We start from the raw sequence: 25531 nt of genomic DNA, 5'->3' as shown, positions 1-25531 counted from the left end.
ACTTGTGAAAACTGGATCCTACTGGTTTAAGCCCAAGTTGAGAATGCTCATGCTCATCTGAGCGGTTATGCTGATGCACAGAGTTTTCTTCATTCTTCAGCCTCTTTGTTTTCTTGCTCTCACAAAATCTTCCCTGCCCTTCAGGTCACCTCTTTGGCTAATCAAATATACACACACACACAAGGTGACCAACTAGAAGCAGAAACCAAGCTCTGCATTTTAGGAGTTGTTTTGGGTTTTTTTAAGCATAAACAGCCTTTTGCCTGTTTTTCATATCACCTCCCCAAAACTATCTGTGCACTCAAACTTTCTTGCCATCAGATGTAATGACCCCGATATACTTGAGCCTCACTGTTTTCTTTTTCATATATGCGGTTCCAGAATTCCCTCTTAACCAGGGCATGAGTTAGTTCCTTGGAAGCTCATCTTTGTGATCTGGTTTGCTGGGGCTTCAGGCAGGGATGAAAGGTGAAGGCTTAGCAATTCTCTGGGATAGATGCCATATAGCTTCCTCTCAGTCCTCACTTCACCTCTCTTTTGCCCTCATTTCTTGGGACAGAATAGATAACTGTGACACTGTCACAGAGTATTCTGAGTTGGAAGGGACCCACCAGGATCATCGAGTCCAAGTCTTAAGTGAATGGCCTCTACAGGGATCGACATACTGCCACTCTACTAACTAGGGTAGAGTTTCTTTTTGGTAGCTAAAAGACCATGCTTTCTATGCTTCATAATTTTATAATTTTATGTTGCTTATAGAAGATAAAATTAAATCCCTCTCAATGCAGAATTTCCCACAAGAGTGAATCTTGAAGTCCTGCCCCATGTCTCATAGCTCAGTGTAGGTATCCTTAAAAGGTAGGTTGGTCGTATGTTCTCAGCAGCAGGTGCGTGAAGTGCCATTACTCTTTTGGGCATATTTGGGTTCAGAAACCTAAAGCTGAAAAGCACCACTTTAAGATGACAAATTAGTAAATTAAATCTTAGTTCTGGAGGAGTTCACAGGGTGTGCTTGCTTTAGCATGCTTGAACAACTCTTTGCTCCATCACACCTGCTTCTCACACTTGCTTCTCACACCAACATCCAGCTTTGCACCAAATGGCAAAATCTGACATCCTGAATGTTCTTATTGAGCGATGAATTCTGTCCTGTTTTAAGTCCAAAGAGAGGTCTCCTGATCATGTTGGGGGTTTTTTGCTTGAAATTAAGTTGTTTTTTTCTGTTTATTGTACAATACTTGAAAGCAATATTATTTTAGTGAGCCAGCACTCTTAACTATTTTATCCTTTTCCAGCCTGAAGTGCTCTGAACTATTTAACATGAACCAAACCATTTTATTATTTATTTTTTTGTTCTTCATCTGGAAACAAATGTTCTGTTCTCATACCAGGCAAAACTGGAATAGATTCAGTTCAGGCAATACATATTCATTCCTTGAGACTCCTTGACAGTTTTAACTACAGTCATTTCCCTCTCCAGCCCACGCCTTTCACTTCTAACTATGAGAATGGGAATTCCTTCATCTTTTGGGAATTCTGCTTGCATGTCTCTCAGCCTTTATGGATAAAAATCTGTTAAAACTTTATCTACGTGGAACCCTTTTAACATGTGAATTGTGTTCTCAGGTGTTGTGATATAAAAAGATCAGCATTCACCAAAAATGGCTTTTGGCATTTTTTTTTTTCCTGGATTATTGTGGGCACTTTTATCCTTATTTCTGTATTACTAAATTTGTTATGGGAAGTATTAATCTGGGTGAGTCATGGTAGATCAGCAAACTATCCTTGACTATGACCTAAAATGTCACTGATAAAGCCTAAACCCTTTTCCTTACACAAATGAAGTTATCCACTAGTCTGCACTGGATGCCAATTACTCATGTGCAAGCAGCCTTCTTCTGTGATCTTCACCAACTGTCTGATTGAAAATCTGTTCAGCACATCAGCAACTGTCTCACTCTGGAAAGCTGAGAAATACCCATAGGTAATGTTTCTGTAAACTACCAGGTGTGGAAAATATTACATAAAAGCTTTTACTAGCCCTTAAGTTGGGATGTGACATTACACCCAAAGGAGACTCAAATCAGTTATTTGCTTTATTCATTTCAAAATTGTCCTTCTTTCGCCTGTGCACGATTTAAGGGTTCAAGTGGCAGTATAAGAATTCAGAAGGCTGTATTGTACTCAACAAAATGAAGGCTGTTCTCCAAAACCCTGTTCCCTGCTACACAGGGTCCATCTATACTGCAGGAAAAAGAATAAGTAACAACAGATTAGTTGTGCAGGGAATGACAAAACACATTGCCTGTGTGGAAGATTCAGGCATCTTCTCAAAACTGAATTCATCTGCAGCTGAAAAGGTCTCCCCTCCCCCACACCATTGCATGAACTAACACCTTATTTTTTGTTTTTTGTCCTTTATAATGTCTGTTACAGCAGTTTAATGTGTTGGAGGTGGTTGGATATTTTTCTCATTAAATTGTACGTTTTGAATAGTTCCCAGGTCACCAAACTGGCTAAATAAAAACAAGGAGGATTTAGCAGAGCCTGAGCCAACCATTTACAAATAAATCTCCTGGGGTCTCTGATCACTAGCGAATCTTGCCATCACTTTGATTCGAAGGAGATTAAGGATTACAAATATTTTATATATCTATTTTTAGCTTTAGTGATGTTATATGAGAGTGAAGGATTCAGTGCTACTTATTCATCCTTTCTTACCTCCAGCAGCAAACTAGAATCATTTATTTGGATAGACTGAAAAATGTTAAGTGTTTATACTCTGTCTATACCCAGTGCATGAAACAGTGGTCAGTGATGTGGCCAGGAATGCATCAGTGCAGAAGTAAGGAAATTTTGGTATCACAAAATGGGGTGTGAGGGCATGGAAGAGTAGGGGTTGCATGGTAAACTTTTAATTCATACACATCGTGGATGGGTATTTTCAGCTTTCATGGCTCTTTATCTTAAAACACGTCTGAATGCTTGTGCCCTCGTGGCCCCTGAGGAGAGAGTGGCCTCCATAGGATACTCCAAGTCCTTGACACATCATTCCTGACTTGCACTTGTATCTGATAGGGAAACATCCCTTGCTGTAGTTTGCCATCATCCTCTTAGACACAGGGATTTCAAATGATGATAGAAGTTGCCAGGTGAGTCTGTGTAGGAAGAATTAAGTGTTTGGATAGAAGGTGATGGACTTGCCTTCTCCTCCTGTATGTGTGGTTTGCCTTTTCCAAACTTCTGGGTAAATGTGAAGCTTTGCAGGAATTCTGTGAAATTCTGTCACAGAGAAGTCCTGTCCTCAGAGCTGCACAGTCAGCATCCTTTAGTTCCTCAGCACATGACACCTTTTCCTCCATTCCCCTCTTTGTCATGTGCACCAGTTGTTTGAACGATTTTACTCTGCCAGGTAAGTTCAATTCAGCCACAAAGCAAAGTCAGGAGCTGGTGAGGGAAGGCATGATGACTCCCCTTTCTCTGAAATTTTCATAATTTGAGCTTTTTAAATATTAGAAATAAAATCCTGAAATGATACGTAAATGTTAATGAGTCTTAGCTGAGCTAAAGGCGTTGAGATTTGCCTACAAATGCCATCTGGATATCTGTCAGCACAATGTTTGTTCCTTTTATTATTCTTTCAACCTGCTGTAAACAATTTCAATGGCTTCTGGATTTCCCCTTGGTATACAAATGAATCTTCAGTGCTGATCCTCCCTTTGACTCTCTGTATCAGTTCTGATGCCAAATGGAAACAAAACTGCCTTCTGTGTAATAGCTTAACTGCGTCTGTGGTCCCGTGGGACTAGTCCTGACAGGGAAGGAAAGGCAGTCCCAACCCTCTCTCTACCACCAGCCTTCAGGAGAGTTTGACAAGTCAGAAGAGTGCAGGAAGTCAAGGTGGAGACCTGATACTTGAAACCTGTCTCCAAGGCATCAGCTCTGGCACCCCAGGCAAAGGGGAAAAACAAGTCAGAGGGTGAATTGCAGCTTGCCCCTTCCGCTGCTTCGTATAAAGCCTTTGAACCCTTGCCCTAAGGGGAGCCAGGGTGCCCCTGCAAGGCAGGGGGCTTCTAACAATGTACTCCTTGTGCTGGCTGCCTTCTCTGAATGCTGCAGCATCTAGGATTATTCCTGTAAGTTGCTTGGTGAGAAGGAACCCCCCTCTGGTGTAAGAACAATTTCCTACTCTTGGTGATGGATGAAGCCAAAATAAAGCAGTTTAATTTTTAGAAAACTGTTGACCCTGAAAGTATTGGGCTACTATTTTAATTAATGTAATGAGCAAATGCTACTTGGAAATCATTAAAGGAACACAGTTCCAGGTCCTGCTGTATGATATGTATTGATGAAACTTTTCTTGAACCAGGGGAATGCAGGTTAATTTTTTTCTGCTAAATTGACAGCAGTGTGGGCAAGACATTTTGCTGTTGCTTTGTATTGCATTTCCGTCACCAGGAAATTTGTAGTCAAATACAGGCTATTAGTGTAAGTGTGGGTGAATCTTGCAAGTGAACATCCATAATGATCTCTTCATAGCGGTGTGAAACTAGAGTTGGCAGAATTAATTTTCAACTATACCATTTTTTCCTGGGAATGCTGAGCTGTTCAGACTGTTGTAGGACCATGTTGAGTTCAATCTGAAGATTAGTTTGTGGGGGTTTTTTATTGAAAAGCTTCTCAGGTTCACAATGTAAATAGAAAATTGTACCATACAATAACTGCTGATTTAAAGCTTTTCTATGTAACATATAAGGTATGTATGCTCATTCATTTCCTGCCCTGCTGGATTTGAAGCAGTGACTTGAAATTTGCTTCCCACATTCCCAGTTCGTTGACTCTAAGGGTGTATAATCAGCTGCTCTGCCCCAAGGACTGTATTTGGAGCAGGTTTTTTTTCTTTTCCTTTTTTTTCTTTTTTATGTATGTAAAGTTCTGACAGTGGTAGAAAGACTGAATTTGTAGCAGGAATGTGAGAAACGGGATTCAAGTTGATAGCTCAAATGAAACAGAAGAGGGTAGAGTGAACTCAATTGGCTCACCCAGATGCAGGGTTGTCCAACCCTAGCTGATGGCACTGAGTGAGCAGTGCATGCAGGCATCCTTTCTGTGGGCATCCAAGTGCTGGGAAGGTGTCTCAGAATAATTCTGTTGCAGAAAAAAGAAGTAGCTCTAAAACTTCAGATCTGTATGAGGGACAGAAAAGTCCAACTAAGTTTCTGAATACAGAACTCTTCTGTACACTCAGTGAAATAAGTTTTCAGAGAAAGTTCAAGATCCTTTGGAAAGAGGCTGTTGAAAAAAATGGGAAAACAAGTTGCTAACATAAGGTAAAATACAGATGGAATATGCAGGCTTGCATTCTTCCTTCAAAAAAGCGCTTTTTATTGGTGTAACAACTTCGTAAAATTACACCTACAGCAACCATTTTTGGAGATAAATCACTACTTACGTGGTTCTCCTTAGTACAGATCCTCATGATGGGCAGGTTTCTGAAGGTCACCATGTTTCATGTTGCTCAGTGACAGCAGGTGACAGGTGAGGAAGGTGGCAGATGAGCTGATCCAGCAGAAGCATTATGTCATTTCTTTGTCTTTACATGTGCAGTCTTTCTGCAAGGTTTTCTCAAGGAGACAGCCAAAACTATTGAGATAGCACTACACCATGGGAGAAATTGTTTTATGAGGGCTGAGACCCTAGTTAGTTGTAGTCCTAAAGGAAGAAAATGAAGACAATTTAGGATATATTTTTTAGGGAAAAAATTTTGGTTATTCTTGCATTTCCCTCTTGCCTTTACCTGTGAAGAAAGAGTTATTGTATTCTAAGATTTTTAGTATTTCAAGGTTGAACTCTCTATGAAAAGGCTAAATCAGATGACCCAACTCTTGTTCTTTTTCCCCTCACATCTTTCCATCAACGCTGCTTGAGTTTGGCCATGGAGGTGGAATCGGATTTCATGAGGGAAATAAAAATCTCATTTTCAGACAGATGTTGGATATCAAAAACAGACATGTTAAAAAGCTTGATCTGATGAGCTATGCATATGGTTTAATTTTTCAGTAGAAAATGTAATTAAATTGTTTGGTGTTCCTGGATTAGCCTACTGTGCTTAATGCTATAATCTTGCACGAAGATCTCAAGTGTGTGGTTTTGATATTTCTGGTATGTGTAAGCTTTTTTTTTTGTGAAGGATTGGTATCTGGCTCAATATATTTATGAATTAACCTTCCTTTTTCAATAATTGTTAGAATGGTGTGCTATGTGGTCATAGATAAACTCATCCTCTGTTGTTACTCTGGGAAGAATGATTTTTAACTTTCATTTCTCTACTAATACTGTGAGGCTTTTTTTTTAATGGTAGTAGAAAAAAACATTTTGTGTAGGATAGATATCTTTACCGTACATTTCACACATTTACTATGAAATTTGGGTCATATTGATTCCTGGATGTACCCCTTCCTAGAGGAGAATGTAGTGGTTTGAACCTTGTTTTCCCCAGAGGCTAAGAGAAGTGGTAGACCCCAAGGGGTGGAAACCCCTGGAAGTTTTGAAGTTCTGCCCAATGGGCGCTCCTGCAGAAATGTAAACATACCACAACCAGACCGGAAAAGAAGAGTTGTAGTTTGGGGTTGTAGGAGAGGTGGCCATGTTGTAGAGCCACGAGGAAGGGGCTCTGAGCCCCTTGGGGCCTCTGGCCCCCTCCCAGCCCCTGGCTGGGGGGCTGCAGGGACCTGGAACAGCATAAAGCTGGGCTAGGTGCCTGTAGTATGCCGGGAGATGTTTTCTCCATGGGCACAGAGCAGCAGCTGACGCTGACCAGAGAAACGGTGGCAGCCTGAGAGACAGGGCACAGAGGCCCTGCAAGAGATACCAGACCGTCACGAAGACCCCCCTGTGTCTTCGTGACATGACGTGGTGATACGACCTTGTCTGGGGTTACGAAGGCCACGGAAGACCCCTCGGTTGTGAGGCGATGGGGCCGAGAGAGAGAGGCTTGGATACCTCCCTCGTGGAGTGCTGGCAGAAAGCCAGCTATCAGCTGCTGCATGTGTGAGATGAGGAGAAACCTGCTGCCTTAGAAGATGCTGCTGCTTAAAGACTGGAAGGGATCTGTCCTTCTTTCCCTCCTGGACTTTTATTTGGAGGGGAGAAGAGATCTGATCCATTGTAAATACATATGTCATGGTAGAGATAGTTTGTGATCATGTGTATAATGTGATATGGTATTTATTTGTACAGTCATTGTAATATATTCCCTTTTCCCCACTTTGAGTCTGGTGTGTTTTGTCTGGAAAAACCCATCTCACATTAGGTTGAGATGTGGGAGGGGGGATGGAGCTAGGGAATTGGATGTTGGGGCTATCTCAAACCATGACAAGAATCACAGAAGATAATTTTAAACATACTCTTTTGCTTGCTTTTCCTTTTCTTCTGAGGGAAATAATTGTGGGTGAGGGAGAAGGGAAGCATAGAGGAATTGGCACACATGATGTTTGCTTGGGAAAAAGTGAGTAAAATATCAAGGGCCATACTAAGCTTCCGACTCTGAATGAAGATGTGCACAGGCTTCAGGGATCAGCTGCCTGCAAGGCCCAAGACTTTCCCTAGAAAACCTGGAAGTGAGGCATGTAAGGTCTGCCCACGTGCCACCATGGATGTGTAAGATCACAACGTGCACTGCCTTGTCTGTTTAACAATAGCAGGGACAGAGCAGCAGATCAGAATGTGACGGCAACCAAGTTCTGTGTGCTGGGAATCCCTGGAAGGCATCCTGTGCTGCTGAGGATGAAACCTGGTGCTGCCATGTCTGCCTTACTGCTGTCAGGCATGCTGGTTCAAGGAAGCAGAAGTGTGTGATGTGACACTTATATGTGTTCATTCTGTTTGTATGTAGGACTCGTCCTCTACTGTGGAAAATGAAAAATAGCCACCTTTTTACTACAGTGCAGATGTTTGTTGCTTCGTGGTATTTGGCTACTTTAGGGTTCGTTTAATGTGGATCAGATGGAAAGCGTGCAGAGTGTTTTTCTGACTCCTGTCCAAGAAAAATCTTGGGTCAGCTGGCATACAGCTTTCTGAGAGCTGGCTCAGCTGAGTCTTCCTAGAGCTGGCAACTGAGCTGCCTGGTCAGCCGTGAGGAGCCTGCAGCAGGCAGGAGTACAACTCTGGGGTGTCGTATGGTGAAAGGTAACACGTAGATAAGATGTCAAGTAACTGGTATAGCTATTTAGACTCCCAGCCACTTGGACAATTCAGACTATAGAGTGGCTGGGAAGGCCAAAATACTACATGCTCAAAGCATAGAGTGTCACAGCAGGAAAGAAAGGTGAATTGCCCACTTTGTTATCCCTCAACCAGAGAGCCCCCCGCAGACAAAAAGATGTAGATTGTAAAATGGATTGTCTCTGGCTTTGCTGTGACTGTTGGCCAGAGTCTTTCCAGTGGTTTAACTGAATGTGTTTTGTACTGATTTATCTGAGCAGGTATTGAAATTGCATGTTGATAAGCCTGGTAGCTGCATTGCCGTGTGTCTGGACAGAGTAAGCTGTGCCTGTGGCTGCTTTCTGTGAACATAGCACCTGCTGTTGGCCAAGCTTACTGGTGGTCAAGACCTTCACTTTCAGTGGCAGGGCTTTGGCGGGATGGACACTCAGTTCCCTCGAGACAACTCGGCATGGTAGAAGGAGGTGGCAGACTGAAGAGCTAAAAGAAGTGTTGGGGTACCTGCTTCTCTGGGGTAGGTGACCCTCCTCCAAGTGATCTTCTGCAGCAAGGCGATGACTGTGCCACTGTGTGTCTGTGGAGGTTTGCTGGGTGTGAGGCCATGTGTGCTGTTGGGTTTTGCTTCTGCTGGGTATGTAGTAATGCAGTTGAAAAAGGAAGAAAAGGACTTTTTTTAGGAAAATTGTGCTTCAAAGGAGCATAATTCATGTCATTTCAAATGCAGGGTTTTAAACTGTGTCTTTCCTCTCTGCTTCTCGTGTTCAGTAATCTCAACTGAAATAGTAGTTCTCCTGAAAGGAGCATTAGGCTATTGGGAAAACTTTTCCAATACTTTGTAATAACTCTAGCAAAGACTGATTTAATGATGGTTTTTGGTTTTGAGTTGCTTTTAGCTTGGGATTGCCCAGTTTTTCTGGTCTCTAAGCACCATCTGTCTCTCTTTCTAAATATCTACAGTAACCGATTCTAATTGTCTGAAACCCTAATATCCTTTTTTTCCCACCCATGAGCTCTTCATAACCTTAAGTGTGCTAAGACAAACTACCCAGTATTGATTTAGTTCACTATTCAAGGAATAACTCTTTTTTTTTAACCAAAGTATTAATAATATTTTTCCTAACTCCAGCAGTAGACTTAAGATCACCTTATTTTACGACTAAAGTTCTTCTACAGAGATTTAAAGCACAGAATTCCTCTGGAATATTTGCAGCTGCTAATATTAGCTTGTGTACTTAGAAATCAGCATGTAATAACATATCTCATGATAATCTAGCAGCTGGGGAAGTCCGTGTGCATTCAAAGACAAATAGGCAGCCAGCTACTCTGATAATTACCACTTCACAGCCCTTTCTGTGAAAGGCTACTAAGTGAAATTGGTGCAAAAATGCCTTTCACTGGGAGATGCCCCAAACCAATATTAGTGAGAGGTTTTCACTAGAAACACATATAGGATAAAATATTCAACAGTACAACTCTTTAACTCATAAATTTTCATTTAGATGGAGAAAACAAAGTCTCGTAAGTGGTGATATAAAAACACTGTCGAAATTAAACCACCCCATGTGTAGTCTGTAGCATTTATTTTCTGTCGAGCTGTTTTAGGCTATGCTGGCTGCCTCTACAAACTGGTTTCATTTGGCTCTCAGCAAGCTGGCAGGCATCTTACAAGAGGGGAAAATTGGCTGGGCATTCTGTTTCCTTATACCTTTTGGATTCAGCCAAGATAAGTTGAACTGCCAGGGAGATCTTTAGATGGTACCCACCTTATTTAAGGTAGTGAAACAAAATATGTGTGATGGAATGTGTTCAAGAGAACTGAGGCAGATGCATATCTTGCTTAGATCTGCATTTTAGATTTATCATCTCTGTTACCATCTTGAGTAGCAGTGAAAATTAAATGAAGTGGCAGTGCTGAAGCAATGTGCTCTTACTCATCATCTCTATTCACCCACCTTTTCAGCTCATCTCTTTCCTTTTTTTCCTTTTCCTTTTTTTCCTGGTGACACTTCAGCACATGCTGTGAACATATGCCAAAAAACTCATTCTTAAAAGCTGCCTTCATTCATCTTGAGCTGTTATCGAGAGCTCTGTCTGCTTCGTGGATAAATTGCACAACGCTGAATCAATGTCCTCTTGTACTGGAAACCAGACAGACGATTCTGACAAACTCTGTTGCGTTCATGGAGAGTGAGTGAAGAGATGGCTTACCTCATGCAGAATGCGGGTATCAAAACACCTTCTGCTTCTCAACTGAGGCGATGGTACAAACGTGACTGCTGATCCTAAACCAAAAAAATTAAAAATGTTTGCTTGCTGCAAGTTACTTTGTATGCTTGATAGATATTCCAGTTTTATGGATGACAGTTTTTGGAGCATAAGCTACTACGTGTATTTCATCAAGGTGATTTTCATATCGTGTATTCTTTTGGCTCTATACGTGTTTTAAGATCTTAATGTAATTTTAGCTGTAGCATGAATGTACTTAAAGTTGAATACACTCCTTGACAGGAAATCTCAGATGAATAAACCGTATCTATTGTGTAATTAAGGAGTTTCTTTGAAAATTGGCTTCATTTCAGTTTTAAAAATGTTGTTTAATTTGTTCCAAAAATAAAGTGAACTAGTTCTTCAGAACTTGCTCATCATTGCTGGTGATTAGAGCTATAATAAATTGAATTCCTTCCTAATAAATTGTATTTCTTCCTAATTTAAACACTTTGTAAATCCATAAACTAAGCTACAGTCTGCATTGACAGGCATTTACAATACAAAATGGTAATACCTTTCCAAAGAAAATTTTCTTTTTAATTACTTAGAATAACAGCAATTTTCCGTTGCAGATACACAAATGTTGGGAACTATTTGAGCAACAGGTTCTCCAGTAATTTGAGTACAGTACTTCAGTAGATTTGTTGATGGAGACAGAAAAAGGGGAAAAATGCAGGCTCTGCTAGAAACCACATATATATTCAGCAAGCAAATGGGATACGAGCTTTGAAACAATAAGCTGCTCTATAATACACAGACAGTCTTTCAGGATACCAAGTGCAAGCTCCGAAGTCTCTACACATTGATAAAAATGTCTAACTGAATGAAATAAGTTTATTCTGTCTCATGTAAAGCCCTTTTAAGCTACTGAGAACTGACTGAGCTGCTGACTCAGCCATTGTTCCTGTTTTTTACAACTCCTCCCATTCAGTTAATTAAAAAACCTGTTCCTGAGCAGGAAACAAAAGCACTTTTTATACAGAATTGATCTATGTGCATTTTAAAGATTTCTGCTCCCTGAATGCACTTTTTCTTTAGCTTTGTTTACTGCAGCCCAAGTGCCTGCCAGGGGCAGTACTGTGGATGTGACTGTCCTCCTTGGGTGGAGGACACACCGTCCTACACTTAGGCTGGGGCGTGTGGAGCATGGGACGGGGTCAGAACCTGAGAGGCACAAAAGACTGCTCAGTGAGCAAGAAGGCAGTGAATGGTGCTGAAGTCAGGCCATAGAAATCAGGATACTTAGGTGGGTGTAGCAGGAGGAAAAAGATCTCTTAGCAAAAGAGCAGAAAGCATAAAGGGTGGTGGGTTTACGATTGAAGAAAGTGTCATTGCACTGTGGCAGAGACACTAAGAGCCTGAGTTTTGGTGAGTGTGGACTTTGAAGCTTTTGCAAAAAAAAGGTGTTACTCAGTAAGGCAAAGTTAATGATTAAGCTCAGAGGTTGCTGCTGTTATTTTAGCAAAAGTTTTGATTTGCTAAGAAATAGAAGAATGTGTATGAAGTTGTTTGGAAAAGCTACTTTCATTCTGCCAAATTTATTTCTTGAGAGATGGATACAACTTTTTGGGTTTGGTATCTGAGGTAAATCCACAACTCACTCAGGATTAGAAACTCTTTAGTCCATGTTGTGGTCAAAAATGTACTTCTACGTATCTTAAATTTCTCCCTATAATTGCAATCTCTCCAGTCTTGTAATCAACAAAGTGAAATAATATGATTCAGAGCAGTCCTGGCACAGAGATTGTAACATGCTAGTTTCTAAATTGCAGAAGTTGTATTTCTTCAATACAATTAAATTTTGGTCCTCTAAAATGATTAACCCTCTTTCCAAACTCACCTATTCCTCTAAGAATGAAGCCTCTTCCATCTGTCAGTGTAAGATTTTTTTGTTGCCACAGGTGAACAGGATTTCCTTTATGAATGCTGTCTGGTTTTATCTTAACCTCAAATAAATATCATTTTACTTACATCCACAGGTAATGAGGAGATTACACTACTCTCTGTAAGTGCAGGTTATGTTTAAAATACTTTTATCAGTGCAAAAAATCCTCTTCATCTTTTTGAAAAAAATTTAGGCAATGGCATTAGAAGAATCTGTTCCTCTAGAGCTGCACTGAACTCGGGTCCTTAAATATTGCTGTCCTTAGAAAATATTCCATTTTCTTTCATTGACGCTTCAGTTGCAGAAGCAGCTGAAGTTCACTGTTTAGCAACCAAGGTGGGGAGAGCGAAAGGGAAAAAAGGTTTCATTCTGTGTGGTTTTCCCATGAGGAGGTATCTGCTGAAGCAGGGAAAGGATGGCATTGGGTCTGTGTACTCATTAGGTACTTGGAGTCACGCAGAGTATGGACTACAACTGCAACGTTGCTGGTGGGGGCATCAGCCCACACGGAACAGATTTGTATTACTGTGTTTTCTTCAAACTATAAGCCACAAGTTTTATTTTGAAACAAAAAAATGGGATTTTGCTCTGTCAACACTGAAGAGGAAATCTTACACATTCATAATTTCTACTAAAATCAGTGTTAATGAGGTGAGTAACCCATGGTATAAAGACAGAATATTTGGATGCAGCGGTGATATAAAATCCCAGCACGCTTCGCTAACCTTTAACAGGTATTCTAATGTGTTCTGTTTGAACCTGCTTGGAACTAGTAATATTAATTTCAAATGTTAACCAGGAGTTACTCTGTTACTCTTATCTCGACTTTCTCCTGTGCTTTAATTAAATGTTAATCTATGGTAGACAACAGTGTTCTTTTAATGTATGTATGTATTGGGATGAGTGTATACTGATGATTTGGGAGGAGATCACCTACTTCAGAATAGGTCCAAAGGCAGATTAAGTCTGTGTTGCTTCTTATTTTTATAGGCATGTGATGTCTTTCACTGAAATAGGAAAGTCTACTTGGGCTGACACTCCCCAGGAGAGCCATCCTCCTGCATGTCTTTATATTCACAGTCTTCAACAGGAAACTTACAACAGCTTTTGTTAATAGTTATTAGGAAAGCCAGATGGTGTGGTAGGCATCAGAGTCCTCTGCATGGTCAACTGCCTGTGTGAACTAACATGCTGCCTATGGAACATATTCTTCATGTTTGTTGGAAGCACATGGGAAAGGAATAAAATTATGCTAATTACAAGTTAGATCGATGATAACCCAGTAAGTTAAATCTAGTTAACTTACAGTCCAGACACTCAAAACATGTGACCCTGTGAAATGGAACATTTCATTGCGGTAATCTTGTATTTGTGATGATAATAACTTATGAAACAAAGGTTAGAGGTTAGGCTTGTTTACCCTGTCTGTCTTTTTACATCATCTGTAACCTGAAAGTCCCCCTCATGCAATATCTGTGAGTTAAATCTGCTTTAAACTATTATCAGTCACCATTTGAACTGATTTTTCTTTGTTATGCCGCCAACAGAATCAATCTTTTTTTGTTATGTTACTTAAAAATCATAAGAGTAAGATAAGAGAAAAGAGAATGCTAGGCTGTACCATCCCCTTTGCTTTGCCAGCATAGGATTAGAGGTTTTGATTAGCAAGCATTGCATTGCTGTGTGGGAAACTTGGTTGGATTCCCTTCGTTGATCTCTGAGCTGATGTCTATGCATACGCACAGGTGATGTGTCAGTGGGCTGATGCTTCAACATGTCTCTCCAGGTTGTGATACCTGACTCATTCTATCTTGGTTGAATGGGTGTTTGTGCTGCAGACACAGTGAGGAATAAAGGCCTTTAAGGCTTCAAAATCTTCATAATACTTCTGAGAAGTAAAACTATTCATTCTGAAGGGCTCCTTCCCCATGAAATGTTGCACAATCTCTACTGACTGAATGTGCCTTTGTGCCTTGCCCTCTGCTTTGCAGTGCCATAAATTTAGCTCCAGTACACTTGATTAATTCTGCTTGTATCATGTTTACTTAGATATGGCTCTAGTTCATATTCCATCTGTTTTTTAACACGTTCCCAAAATTTCCAGAAATTTGGGTATGAATTGGGACACGGGTCCTCTTCTTCACCCCATTCTCAAGAAAAAAATATTGACAGGCAGGTCTTATAAAACAGTAGGAATATTTCAGTTTCTTTAACAGCTATTTCAAGGTGATTATGCAATAAGAATCAATTGTAGCATTTCTAGTTTGTGGCCCAGTTGTCATCTGTTGGAAGCTGTGTACCAGAGATACACTTGTGTATTTTCCTGTTGTGTTCTCCACCCTTTTATAGTTTCCTGTATGTTTTCAGCAGGCTACAATATGAAAATAAACAAAGAAATTCTTAGGAATAACTCTGAAAAATTTCCCTCTCTGCCCCCAAACCGTTTTTTGCATTATTCTCAGATGCTATCAGTGTGGCAGATAAGGATGAACCTGTGCCTCTGGGTTATCTTGCTCTTTTTTTGACTGATGGGATGAACTTAGCATAGCACTGCATCTGTGTTAGTTTAGTGCCAGGTCCCAACCTGAGGTAAAATCAGTATCTCCTTCAATGGAGAGCCCAGGGGTGACAGAGCGTGTGATTCTCTTTCCTGTCTTCTCTGTGGGCAGTGAAGCTTGGAGCCTGTCTGCACTAGTTCATTGGTGGACTACTGTCTGCTCCTGCTGTTAAAAACAGCCTTCTGTAATTCCATTTGTACTTGCACTTTCTCTGTGTGATGAGTCTTTTCCCTCTGCAGTGGGGACCCACCCGCTCTGCTGCTCCAGAGAACCTGAGTGTGCCAGTGGTCTTCTCTCCTCTGGAGAGATGTGGACAAATGCTCAGTTTCGACAAGCTGGAAGATGGCGAAAGTGAAGCAAGGCATTTATTTCCCAGTCATCATCACTTTTGCATGTCTGCCAAACCATTTCACATTTACTTAGTGATAGAACCCTGAAAGAGCTTCAGTATTAATTTTACACCTTGGTTCCAGTTAGTCACGTAATAGCTGTATCAATGATGTGACGGGTTCTTCTTTTGTTCTTCCTTTTCTGAGGTCTAGACAACTACAGCCACCGCTGAGACAACACTTCTTGCTGCAAAATGCCACATGTAGGTTCTATGCAAAGACATAATGGCAAATGTCAGTTTAAATAAAAAGTTGATTTTTAAAAAAAATTGCAGGTATGCTGGAGTGTTATGATTATGTCTTAATCTATTATTTTAGAGTCTTTGATTTGCCATGCTCATTCATGGCTGCCTTCTCTAAGGATTAGGTAGGGTCGAAATAGTTGATGGGCTGGCAGGTGAGCCCATAAACTGAGTTTCCACTGAGGCAAATTTATGTCTGCATTAGACATTGAAGACAGTTGTGTACACAATCGGATAAAGTGTATATGGGTCCTTGTGAGAACCACTACTTTGCAACTCATACAGCTGCATCTCCCTGGTATCTTGCAAGCCACTGCTCTGTGTCCTTCATTGTTGTCTTATTTATGCTTTTGGCTTGCACTCTTCAACCCTTCCCATTTATATCAAGTAATTTGCTCTCAGTTTTATGCACAGGAATGCTGAAAAATGTAGGCAAAAATTGTCTTTTTCCAGAATGGTGTTATTCTGGCAGGTAGAGCCTTTCCTTTTCGAGTCAGCCCTGCTGTTCTTTGAAATACTAAAATGCAGTCAGCAGTCAATAAATATGAAACATAAACCTCTGCAGTACTTTTGGTACCCTGCTGTGCCGTCTGCACATTCTTGGGAAGTGCTGGGCTTTGCATACAGTCTCACATAGAGAGATGTGAGACTTAGTAAATAATCAAAGCTGCTGAAAGACAATAGAGCTCCTGCCTCCTCGGAGAAACGTTTAACAGCTAACGCAATTGAGCAGATGTTTCAGTGACCTTCCATGTTTCCTACTGAAGACATGCTTTTTTTTTTTAATGGAATTTCTTTTTCCAGATTTTCTTTTTGGTACATGAGCATAAAGATGCTCTTATCCTTTTATATCAGTGAAAACTTGACTGTTTGTTCAGCCTGTGAACCCTTGCCATAGATAAGAACTGCCTGGGCCTAGGCACAGTGCAGACACTGTACAGAATGAATGTTTCTGTTTTGGAAGCATTCTGGACTGTTGGAAACTGCTGTGCTGTGAGATGGTAAGGGGTAAATCGCGGTGAGAACCAGAGCATCTTACATTACAGAAATAACCTGTATAAGAGTTATGAATGTGTGTAAACCTACAAGAACCTGAGCAGTGGAAGCAGCAGAAGCTGGAATAGAAAGAGCTGGTTAATGCCCCTGCTCACAGACATTACAATGCCAACCTCTGGCAAGAAGGAAGATCTTCGTACTCCTAGTGGGTTTTAATAAATGCTTTCATAAACTGGAGAATAAGCCCTGATTTAGGTTCTTCCCTGCCTTTTTAACTCTCCAGACTCATTTCCAGCAGTAGTGGATTTACTGTCTTTGCTGTAAGTACCTTCACAGAGAAATAAGAATTCATAATCTACAGAGATAATATATACTAGGATGAAACTGTTCCAATACTGTGCCTGCCAGAGGCCAGACAGAAAGATAAAGAGATAGAAAGCTTGAAGGAGTTTTAATTTCTCCCTTGCATTTGGCTGCGAAGGAAAAGCCACACCTGCTCAGTGGACCATGCAGGTATTTGATCTTTCTGAACCTTCACTGATTTGCTACAGAAACATTTCATTATTCTTTTCATGCTAATGAGAGAGAGAGGGCTGAAATTCTATAAAAGTATAGTTTGGGCTTTATATTTTCTTTATTTTTTGTTAAATTCCTCATTAACACACAATTAAATTGACCTGTGGTTGTTTAAGCTTGCTGTCAGTTCTGTAAAGTCTCCCAATGAAATCGTGCCTCTTGTAAAGTGTCATAAAATTCCACTTCAACTTGCAGTCAAGCCAGACTTATGTCCATTAAACTTGTATTTCAGCTGTGCTGTCTTTTTCCTTTATGGCGACTTGAATAGAGACCGGGGAGAAACATAGTAAGAAATTGTCTCCTTACTCCCCATTAGTTAGTTACTTGACATCTGGCTCAAATGTGTATTGTAGTCTCCTCTTCAGCCCTTCTTTCTCCCCTTCTAATACTTTTACCATGAGGAAATAAATTTTAAAAAACTCTTTATAGGAAATCTCAAGTTATAAACCCGTCTTTTTCAAGGAAGGGGCATTTTAACTTCTAGCCCTGACATCTTCCATGCACAGCATACTTCTTGATTTCATAACAGGCAGAGATTAATGCTGCCCTTCTATTATATGCTTTGGGATCTGTGTGTACTCCTCTGTCGTCAACCTCCTCATGAACTGCTGCTTATTAACAGTGAAGGCACAGACGTCTTTGTGTTTGTGAGGCTCAGCTGAAGGACGGGAAGGATGGCACAGATAGCGACACAGACAGTTCTGAGCATCGCTTTGTACCGAAGCAAAGCTCCAGCTGATGAGTTTTTTCTATTATCTTTTTTTACAGGAACATGTGTAATTGTACAGTAGAGAGCAGACTCTGCTCCCGGTTGCACACAGCCTTAAGTATTTGTTCTGTGCTGAGGAATTTGGGACTTTTTTTGTAGAACTTTGGGTTGCAAGGAGTAACTGGCCTTTTCTTGCCACCAGATTGACTGTTGTTAAATGCATAACAGTCACAGAAAAATAGTATTATTATGCTTCTGAACAGAGTAGCTAGAGAACCTAGAATTAAAGACCACTGTCTCATTCAGAGGGCTGGATGGATATCATTCGTATCATGTATTACTATTCACTGTGTTGTTTTCCTTCCTTGTTCATGTGAATTTGTGCTTTGTTACTGAGTCCAACTCAGTTCCCACTCTGAAGTGAGAATTCTCAATTTCTTTCTGAACTATTATCACTACAGTATATCACAGTTTCAAAAAAATACGTAGCTTCCATGCAGTGTCATATTCAACTCCATTCTGTACATAGGGGGGGAGTGTTAAACCAGAAGAAATCTCAGTGGGTTTAGGTCTGCTGAGGTGATTTAAAATTGCTGTGGTTTGGGCTTTTTTTCTTTGAGGAACTTAAAATATGGCATGTCGTTATAAATTGTAATCACAGCTTGCTTCGAATAGTAACCACAGCTAGGGATCCTGCAAATCAGACCACTGGATCCCAAACTGGGCAATCAGTTAGGGTTACATCTCAGTGGCCGTGTTGGTAGTCAAAGAGGATAGCAATTGAGAAGTAGGCAGGAGGGAACAACAGCCTCAGGTCAGCCCATGGTGAACGAACACTCTGTGACAACTTCTGTTAAATTTAAGAACATCTTACTCTTAATGACTATCTGTGAAATAGAGTTACTGGCTCTGCACTCTAGAGTAGTGGTTTTTCTGAGCTGTCAAATGCTCCCTGATGCAACTCATAGTCCCTGCTGCTGCATGATGTCCTGGCACGTCCTGACTCCACATAGGAGGAGGTCTGACTTTACCCAGCTCCCCCCCCATTCCTGAGTTTCCTTTGCAGGAAAGCAGGGTGCCTGCACAGGAAAGGACCTGTACAGCTGGGGAATGCATCTCCCTCTTGGTTAGGCTGTGGCTGACAGGGAAATCTTGAAATGAGGACTTGCATGGTCTCTATGGGAGACTGGGGATTTAAAAGCACAGTTCTCTCTTCAGCTCTCCATGTCCATGCCTTGACATCTGTCACAACACACTTTACAGCATCAGTTATCTGAGCACCTCCCTGCTAATTGTTCAGATTCCCCTAGCCCAGAGGTGTTGGCTGCCTGACCCCTCCATTGCTTTGCACCAAAGAGGCTCAGAGCTGGCAGGCTGAGAAATTCAGCTTTAGTATGCTGGCATGTTTCTTTTGAGTATGTGAAGCATTTTACCAAATGCTTGTCCACTGTCAGGTTTCCTGTTGCTACTCATAGTGTCTGCCAGGTATAGCTTTATCACTCCTAAAATTTGTACTCTTAATCCCAGAAGTACTGTAAATTCTGGAAGAAGAGTTTGACAAAATTTGTCAAGGTGAGAGGATATGTCTACAATGAAAGTTACCTTCAGTAATTTAACTGGCAATTAAACAAATTTGCAAGGAAGAAAACCTCTGGAGCTCCTAAGCCCAAAGACACCCCTTCCCTGCTTTAGGCATCCTTGAGCCATGAGTTCCTCCTAGAGCTGTGGAGGAGACTCTGGGTGGTATTGCTAATTGTGCTTAAAATCCATCCTCCTTACACAGCTGTCATTTACTCCTGTCTAAGGCAGAACGTTGCACGAGGCAGACCTTTGGTCTGGCCTGGAGGAGCCGTTCCTGTAGTCAGCTGCATTGCTGTATTACACTATAGGAAGGGCTTCAGTGGGTCAGACCAAAGGTCCTGCTGCTTCTACTCTGGTGTTGGTCTTCAAAGGACATGAATTGTGTGTGAATTGTGAGTGACTGGGCATTGGAATGGGCTGCCCAGGGAGGTGGTGGAGTCACCGTCCCTGGAGGTGTTTAAGACAAGACTGGATGTGGCACTTAGTGCCATGGTCAAAGGTTGGACTCAATGATCTCAGAGGTCTTTTCCAACATAGTTGATTCTGTAATTGTCTTGGTTGAACTTCAAATCAACAATCACGTGTGGTGAAGGTTATTAAAACATTTACAAAATACAGTCTTGCAGTGAGAAGTACTGGTATCTGCAATTACCCTGCTAGTAATACTTCCAAGTTACTGTGGTCACTTCAGAAAGACAAAACATATGGAAGGGCATAAAAGGAAGTCTTCTGCCTTACAAGTTGATATTTAGACTTGCAACCACAGCGCTGGAGCATACTGATTAGAAGGGTGTGCCTCTGGCAGCAGAGTGCTGGGGTTGGGCGCAGGAGCTGAGCCTCTTGCTCTTGCACCTCCCCTGGCGTGTGTGGGTGGGTGCACATGTGTGCACACACCTGGCAGGGTGGCGGAACTCATCTTTCTCATGGGGCATCATGGCTCACTGAGTTTGCATTTGTTTCCTCCTCTGCTGTTAGGTGGCCTGAAATAGTTCAGTGTGGGTGAATTCTCTGAACATGTCGCTGAAGTCTCAAGCCTGATGGGATGTAAAGGGGCAGCAGGGTGTTGTGCACAAGAATGCTGAAGGAGTGAGAAAATATTTCTGTAGGTGGCTGACATCCTCATGTATTGGCTGTATTTTAATGAAGCTGAGCACTGTTTGGGAACAATAATCCAGTGGCTGCATGCATTGCTAATTTTAAAATGTGATTTACAGGAACCATGGTAAAATCATAGATTTTACTCTGTCTTTTTCTCATTTTCTGCAGTTGTTTCCTACATCGTTTTGCTGAGACCAGCCTTTAACTTAGTAGTAGTTAACGTTTCTAAATTTGGAAAGATCACTCCACTGATTTTAAGTCACACAAACAGTAAACATGTCTGTCTAAGCTTTTGTTATCTCTGTATTTATAAAATAAAGCTTTTAAACTTTTAGTTCATAGTGCACAGAGGTGATTGACGCACCTGGCTATCCCTGGCAGGTCTGCCCGAGGTGGATCCCTCCATGTTACTTCTTGCCTTTTACAAGACTTAGAAAATAGCCAAGGTTGTCATGCTGGGGGGAGGTAAAGTCAGTAAGAAACACTTCTTTCTTATGCTCTTCTGAAGGCAACCGTCTTCAAAAGGGTTTTAAATGTGTATGGCTTAATATCTTATGTTAACTAAAGGTCTCAAAGGGCTTAGTTTATGATTAAGGAAAGTTAGATGATATTCCACTCTTAGGGAAGCCTGGGGGGAAAAGGGTTTTAGCCTAGCATTTTAATAGCTGTTTGATGATGCTAAAAACAACCCCCAAGCCCTTATGTTTGTTGTTTTGGAGGTTTGTACTAATAGGTGTGTTTTCTTTCTGTAAAACTTTTAATATTAAGGGCCAAAAAGTGCTATCTGTGCAGATGCTATGACACTGAATTATGTACACAAACACTAATGCCGCCATAGTTATTTACTATTTCTAGAGAGCATGTGATAAAATGATCTTTTTAAATTTAACTTTGACTGCCACTGGTTCTTTTCATTCCAACCTGGTGAAATTGGGTGTCTTTCATGGCAGGTTCAGGAGAATCTCTGCAATCTTTCGTCTTCTTGTTTGGTTGCTAATAACCGGAAAAACTGACTGAGAGAAACACTGATGAAGTTGAGCCAGCAGTTGCCACAGTGACAGTTGTCCAATATAAATATCTTACAATTCTTCTGTTTATCATCTGTTTTCAGGGCAGTTTAAGCTGCTGGAACAAGACCGAGATATTAAGGAGCCAGTGCAGTATTTTAACAGTGTGGAGGAGGTGGCTAAAGCATTTCCTGAACGAGTTTACGTCATGGAGGAAATAACATTCAACGTTAAGGTAGTCCCTGAATAAATATTTATCCCTGTCTAAATGATTAACTGTTACAACTTTTATATACATGGCAAGTGAGCAACGGTGCTGTGTGGGAAGTGTGATTTTTGAGACAAACGAGCCTTTAGTGTTCCACATTCGGTGATGGTGCTCTTTGGGATCATTTATGCAGTCTTAAACCAACATGTCCTCTAAGGGCTCTCCTGCCCCATGGCACTTTGGGGAGCAGTCCTGATGATCCATTCGATAATTCATTTAATTAGGATGCTCCTGCCAGATTTTAAACAAATGTTGTTTGTTGCCCCCTTTCACCTCCCCCTCCAGCAGTCTGAATTTCATTCTCTGCTAAGCAGCAGCTGCTCAAATCCCTGTCCAGAAAACCTCATTCTCAGAGAGCACACAGGGTGAAATGATGGGGTTGCTTGTCTCAAAATTACTTCAGCTAAATGACATTGTGAATAAAACAAACAAAAAAAAAAACAACAATAAAAAAAAGACACACTTGTTCTCTGTGTGCATGTGTGTTTGTTTGCATGTGCACGCCTCTTGGGCTCATCAAAAGGTCACTGATCCCACGAGATGGCTTGCTATCACCAAACACACTGCAGTGGCATGAAACAACGAAGACAGAACTTGTTCTTCCTTGTCCTGCCTGTATGTGTGACACTACACGGGGTAGGTCAGCTCTGCCATCAGAACAGAGTGATCTTCAGGCTTGTCTGGTTTGCTTGAGTTGATACATCTCCTCAGACTGGTAGAAGAGCATCCTAGAGCTGGGGTGCACTGGTGTAGATCCACATCGTGTACCCTACAGGGCACACTGGCTGACACTGCTGGTGCAAAACCAGTACACAGTTTCCTGGTCCCATGTGTGGCAAGATGGGGTTTGTATAAAAACCTTTTAATGGCTTTTTCTCTTTCTCACACTGTTACAGATGGGGGACACCAGCTAGTTCACAATTTTGATAGGTGTTGAAGACTGCTGTAAGTGCAAGAGCTCATTGTTTAATTTATTTAGTGACACAGACTCACATCTTTCAAGACAGCAGGTTGTTTTCATTTGTGCTGTCCATTAACCTGAATGTGTAAAAGAGGCTTTCATGAATGAAGGCTACATGAGAAAGTCAGAACACTTTTGTATCTTCAGGACGTAGTTGGGCAATCGAGGTAACAAGAAAATTTCATTTCTGCCCAGAAAAATCAGTGTGACCTTGGGACTGCTAGCCTTCTCCGCTGCTGTGCTGTTATTTCTTGTTTGATCAATGAGCAAATCAAGGGAGTGGCACAGTAAAGTGTGCAGCTTTAATTTTCTAGGGAGAAAAGTATTTGTGTACAGGCTTGTTTAAATGTAAAATACCATATCTTGAGTTTAATATGAGTGTTTTTAAAACTCTTTGTCATATTTAGCAAACTGAGAAATAAGCATAGCTTACTGTTAGATACCAAATCCATTTTTAAAAGGTTTTATAGTGATACTCCTTAATGTAAATAACAGTAGTAATAATCCAGGTTTAACCTAGTTACACAGTTATCTTGGCAGTATTCCTCTTGGCAGTTTTTCCAGTTTCATAGAAGTCTATTCCAAGGTTATCATCTTCCAAAAAATAAATGAACTTAGCAGGATTTATTAAAGTGTTTAATAACCCTTTACATGCAAGAGAATTATGTACACTAAAATTTTAATATAGGAGAGATTCTGTCAAACTGATTAGAGCAAAGGGAGGAATACTAATTATGGTTGATTTCTGTCCAATGCCGTGTGCCCATTTAAATTCAGAAGAGAGTAGCTAATCCGATAAAAAATAAAAAAAAATACCTAAAATATCTGATGAAGCGAAGCACTTAAGATGAGAAGAAACTCTGAAGTCTGGGAATTCTTTCTTGTTCCAAGCACTCGAGTCTTTCACGGATAATTTTTGAAGAAAGAGCCTGTAGATTTACACGGTGCCACCAGACAGTCACTGAATGCTTTTCTCTGCTTGTTGGTCTTGCATGTGCCTGTGCACTGCGGTTATGGATCCACTTGGTGCAAACCTTGTGTGCAAACCTTGCTCCTCTGTGTAAATACTTTGCTGCTCTGGCAGGACTTTACAACAGTGCTGCCACTCAGCAAACTGCCTTCTCTCTGTGATGATGGTCTGTGAGATCTTCTCCAGGGGAGTTACTTTATTTTTGCTTTGTGTATTCATTTTCAAAGAGAAAAATCGACCACCCTATCCTGGAGAGGCAGGGGAGCTGGGTCTCCCTTCCTTCCTCGTGGCTTTGCAGCTGGGCAGTGTGCTGAGACAGAACCTTGGGGACCTGCTGAGTATTTGAAGGATGGCTGTGACACATGCCATCAAGCAGAGCTGGGAGGGGAAGGTGGAGTCACTTTTCACAGAACAGCAAACAAAAATTTTAGATTAAATAAAACTCTTGTAATGGCTAAATCCTCTTACAGTAACTCCTTTGGGCATCTGTACACATCAGTACTGCACTTGGACACCTCTTGGTTGCCTCGGGTACCCAGTGGCCAGCAGCACCTACAGGCACAGCAATTTAGAGTGTTCTGGGGATGAGTTTCACTCAGTCAATAGGTATTTAATCTGCTCCTGATGGAAAATTGGAGGGATTGTGTCCTTTCTTCACTGACCAAATAGGTGGGAACCTTTCTTACATTAATATTCAGTGCATAATTGTAAAGAGTTTTGTTTATGTAACAGCATTATGCTACAAAGATGAGAAATTTTTGATTCTCTACTAGTAGGAGCAAAAATATTAAGAAAGTTGAATTACTGCAGGGCTCTAGCTTTTGCCGAAGCAACAGCAATAGATTTCTGCTGTCCACTGCTCTGGTCCCGTACAGGTGGCAGTCTGTACAAACACCCAAGAAGCTATTTGCACTAAGACTTAAAAACAAACCCAGGAACAAAACCCCCATGTCCTACTGAGCGCAATTCACATGAAGTTCTCTTAAAAAGCAACAATATTGTCTGATAGATTGAACACTGGACCAGCCATGGATTCCTACACTCTAAAAACCAGTCCACTTAGTGTTGCAGGACCCTTCATGTTTTCCAGAAAAACATTTTTGTCTTGAAGACATCACTTGCTCTCCCTGGAGAATCTGTGAAGCTGTTTGCAGGCACCTTCCAGAATGGAGAGATGGGCTAGTGAATTAGCCCTAAATTGATTCTTTTCTTACCTATCAAAGACGTTGTATGACTGGTGTGAACTTTTGATACTGGAATTGTTTATTTTTTTAATACAATTCTCTTTTCATAGTGATTTAACTGTGCTGGCCCATACAGTGTGCATTTTGCCAGAAATAAATTTGTAGTGAAAACTTTGCTCTTTTTTCTTTTCTTTTCTTTTTTTTTTTTTTTTTTTGACAAAAGTTAATGCAGTACAGTAAGGTAAAATTGATCTCCTCATTGTAATTCTAATGCCTCTCATAAACTCACTCTGAGTTTCCATAAAGCACATATATAGGTTGTAACCTACAGTAGCATTTTTAAGTGCTGCAATTGTGACTTTGAAATTACTTGGTGTGTAGGTTTTGGCTCCAAATTTTCTGATGATTCTTAATGCCTCCCCTCAAGAGTTAGTGCTTTCAGTCCCCTCTTTGCCTTGTGACTTGATGCCAGCCTTATGAGGCTGCAAGTCTTGGCTCCAAAAGGTTTTTTTTTTTCCTTCTGTTTCCCCTCTGTCTCCAGTACACACAGGCTCGATGCCTTGGTGTCTTTCACTGGCAGTGCACTGCTGTGGCTGCCTCTTCCCTCCAGGATCTG

General features: G+C 41.0%; 1 protein-coding gene across 1 annotated transcript in view; it reads left to right on the top strand.

Annotated features, from left to right (window-relative positions):
* The window catches only part of GAREM1 (GRB2 associated regulator of MAPK1 subtype 1), a 101033-nt gene that overhangs the window by 55112 nt on the left and 20390 nt on the right, over positions 1 to 25531 (top strand). Inside the window, exon 3 of the mRNA XM_027750068.2 lies at positions 21637 to 21767. Within this exon, the coding sequence (XP_027605869.1) occupies positions 21637 to 21767 (131 nt within the window). The remainder of the gene's footprint in view (positions 1 to 21636; positions 21768 to 25531) is intronic.

Source organism: Pipra filicauda, unplaced genomic scaffold (assembly GCF_003945595.2).
Source record: "Pipra filicauda isolate LSUMZ 115617 unplaced genomic scaffold, ASM394559v2 scaffold240_size1633699_pilon, whole genome shotgun sequence".
In the NCBI taxonomy this organism is placed as follows: Eukaryota; Metazoa; Chordata; class Aves; order Passeriformes; family Pipridae; genus Pipra; species Pipra filicauda.
This window is presented reverse-complemented; position numbering and strand designations above follow the sequence as displayed.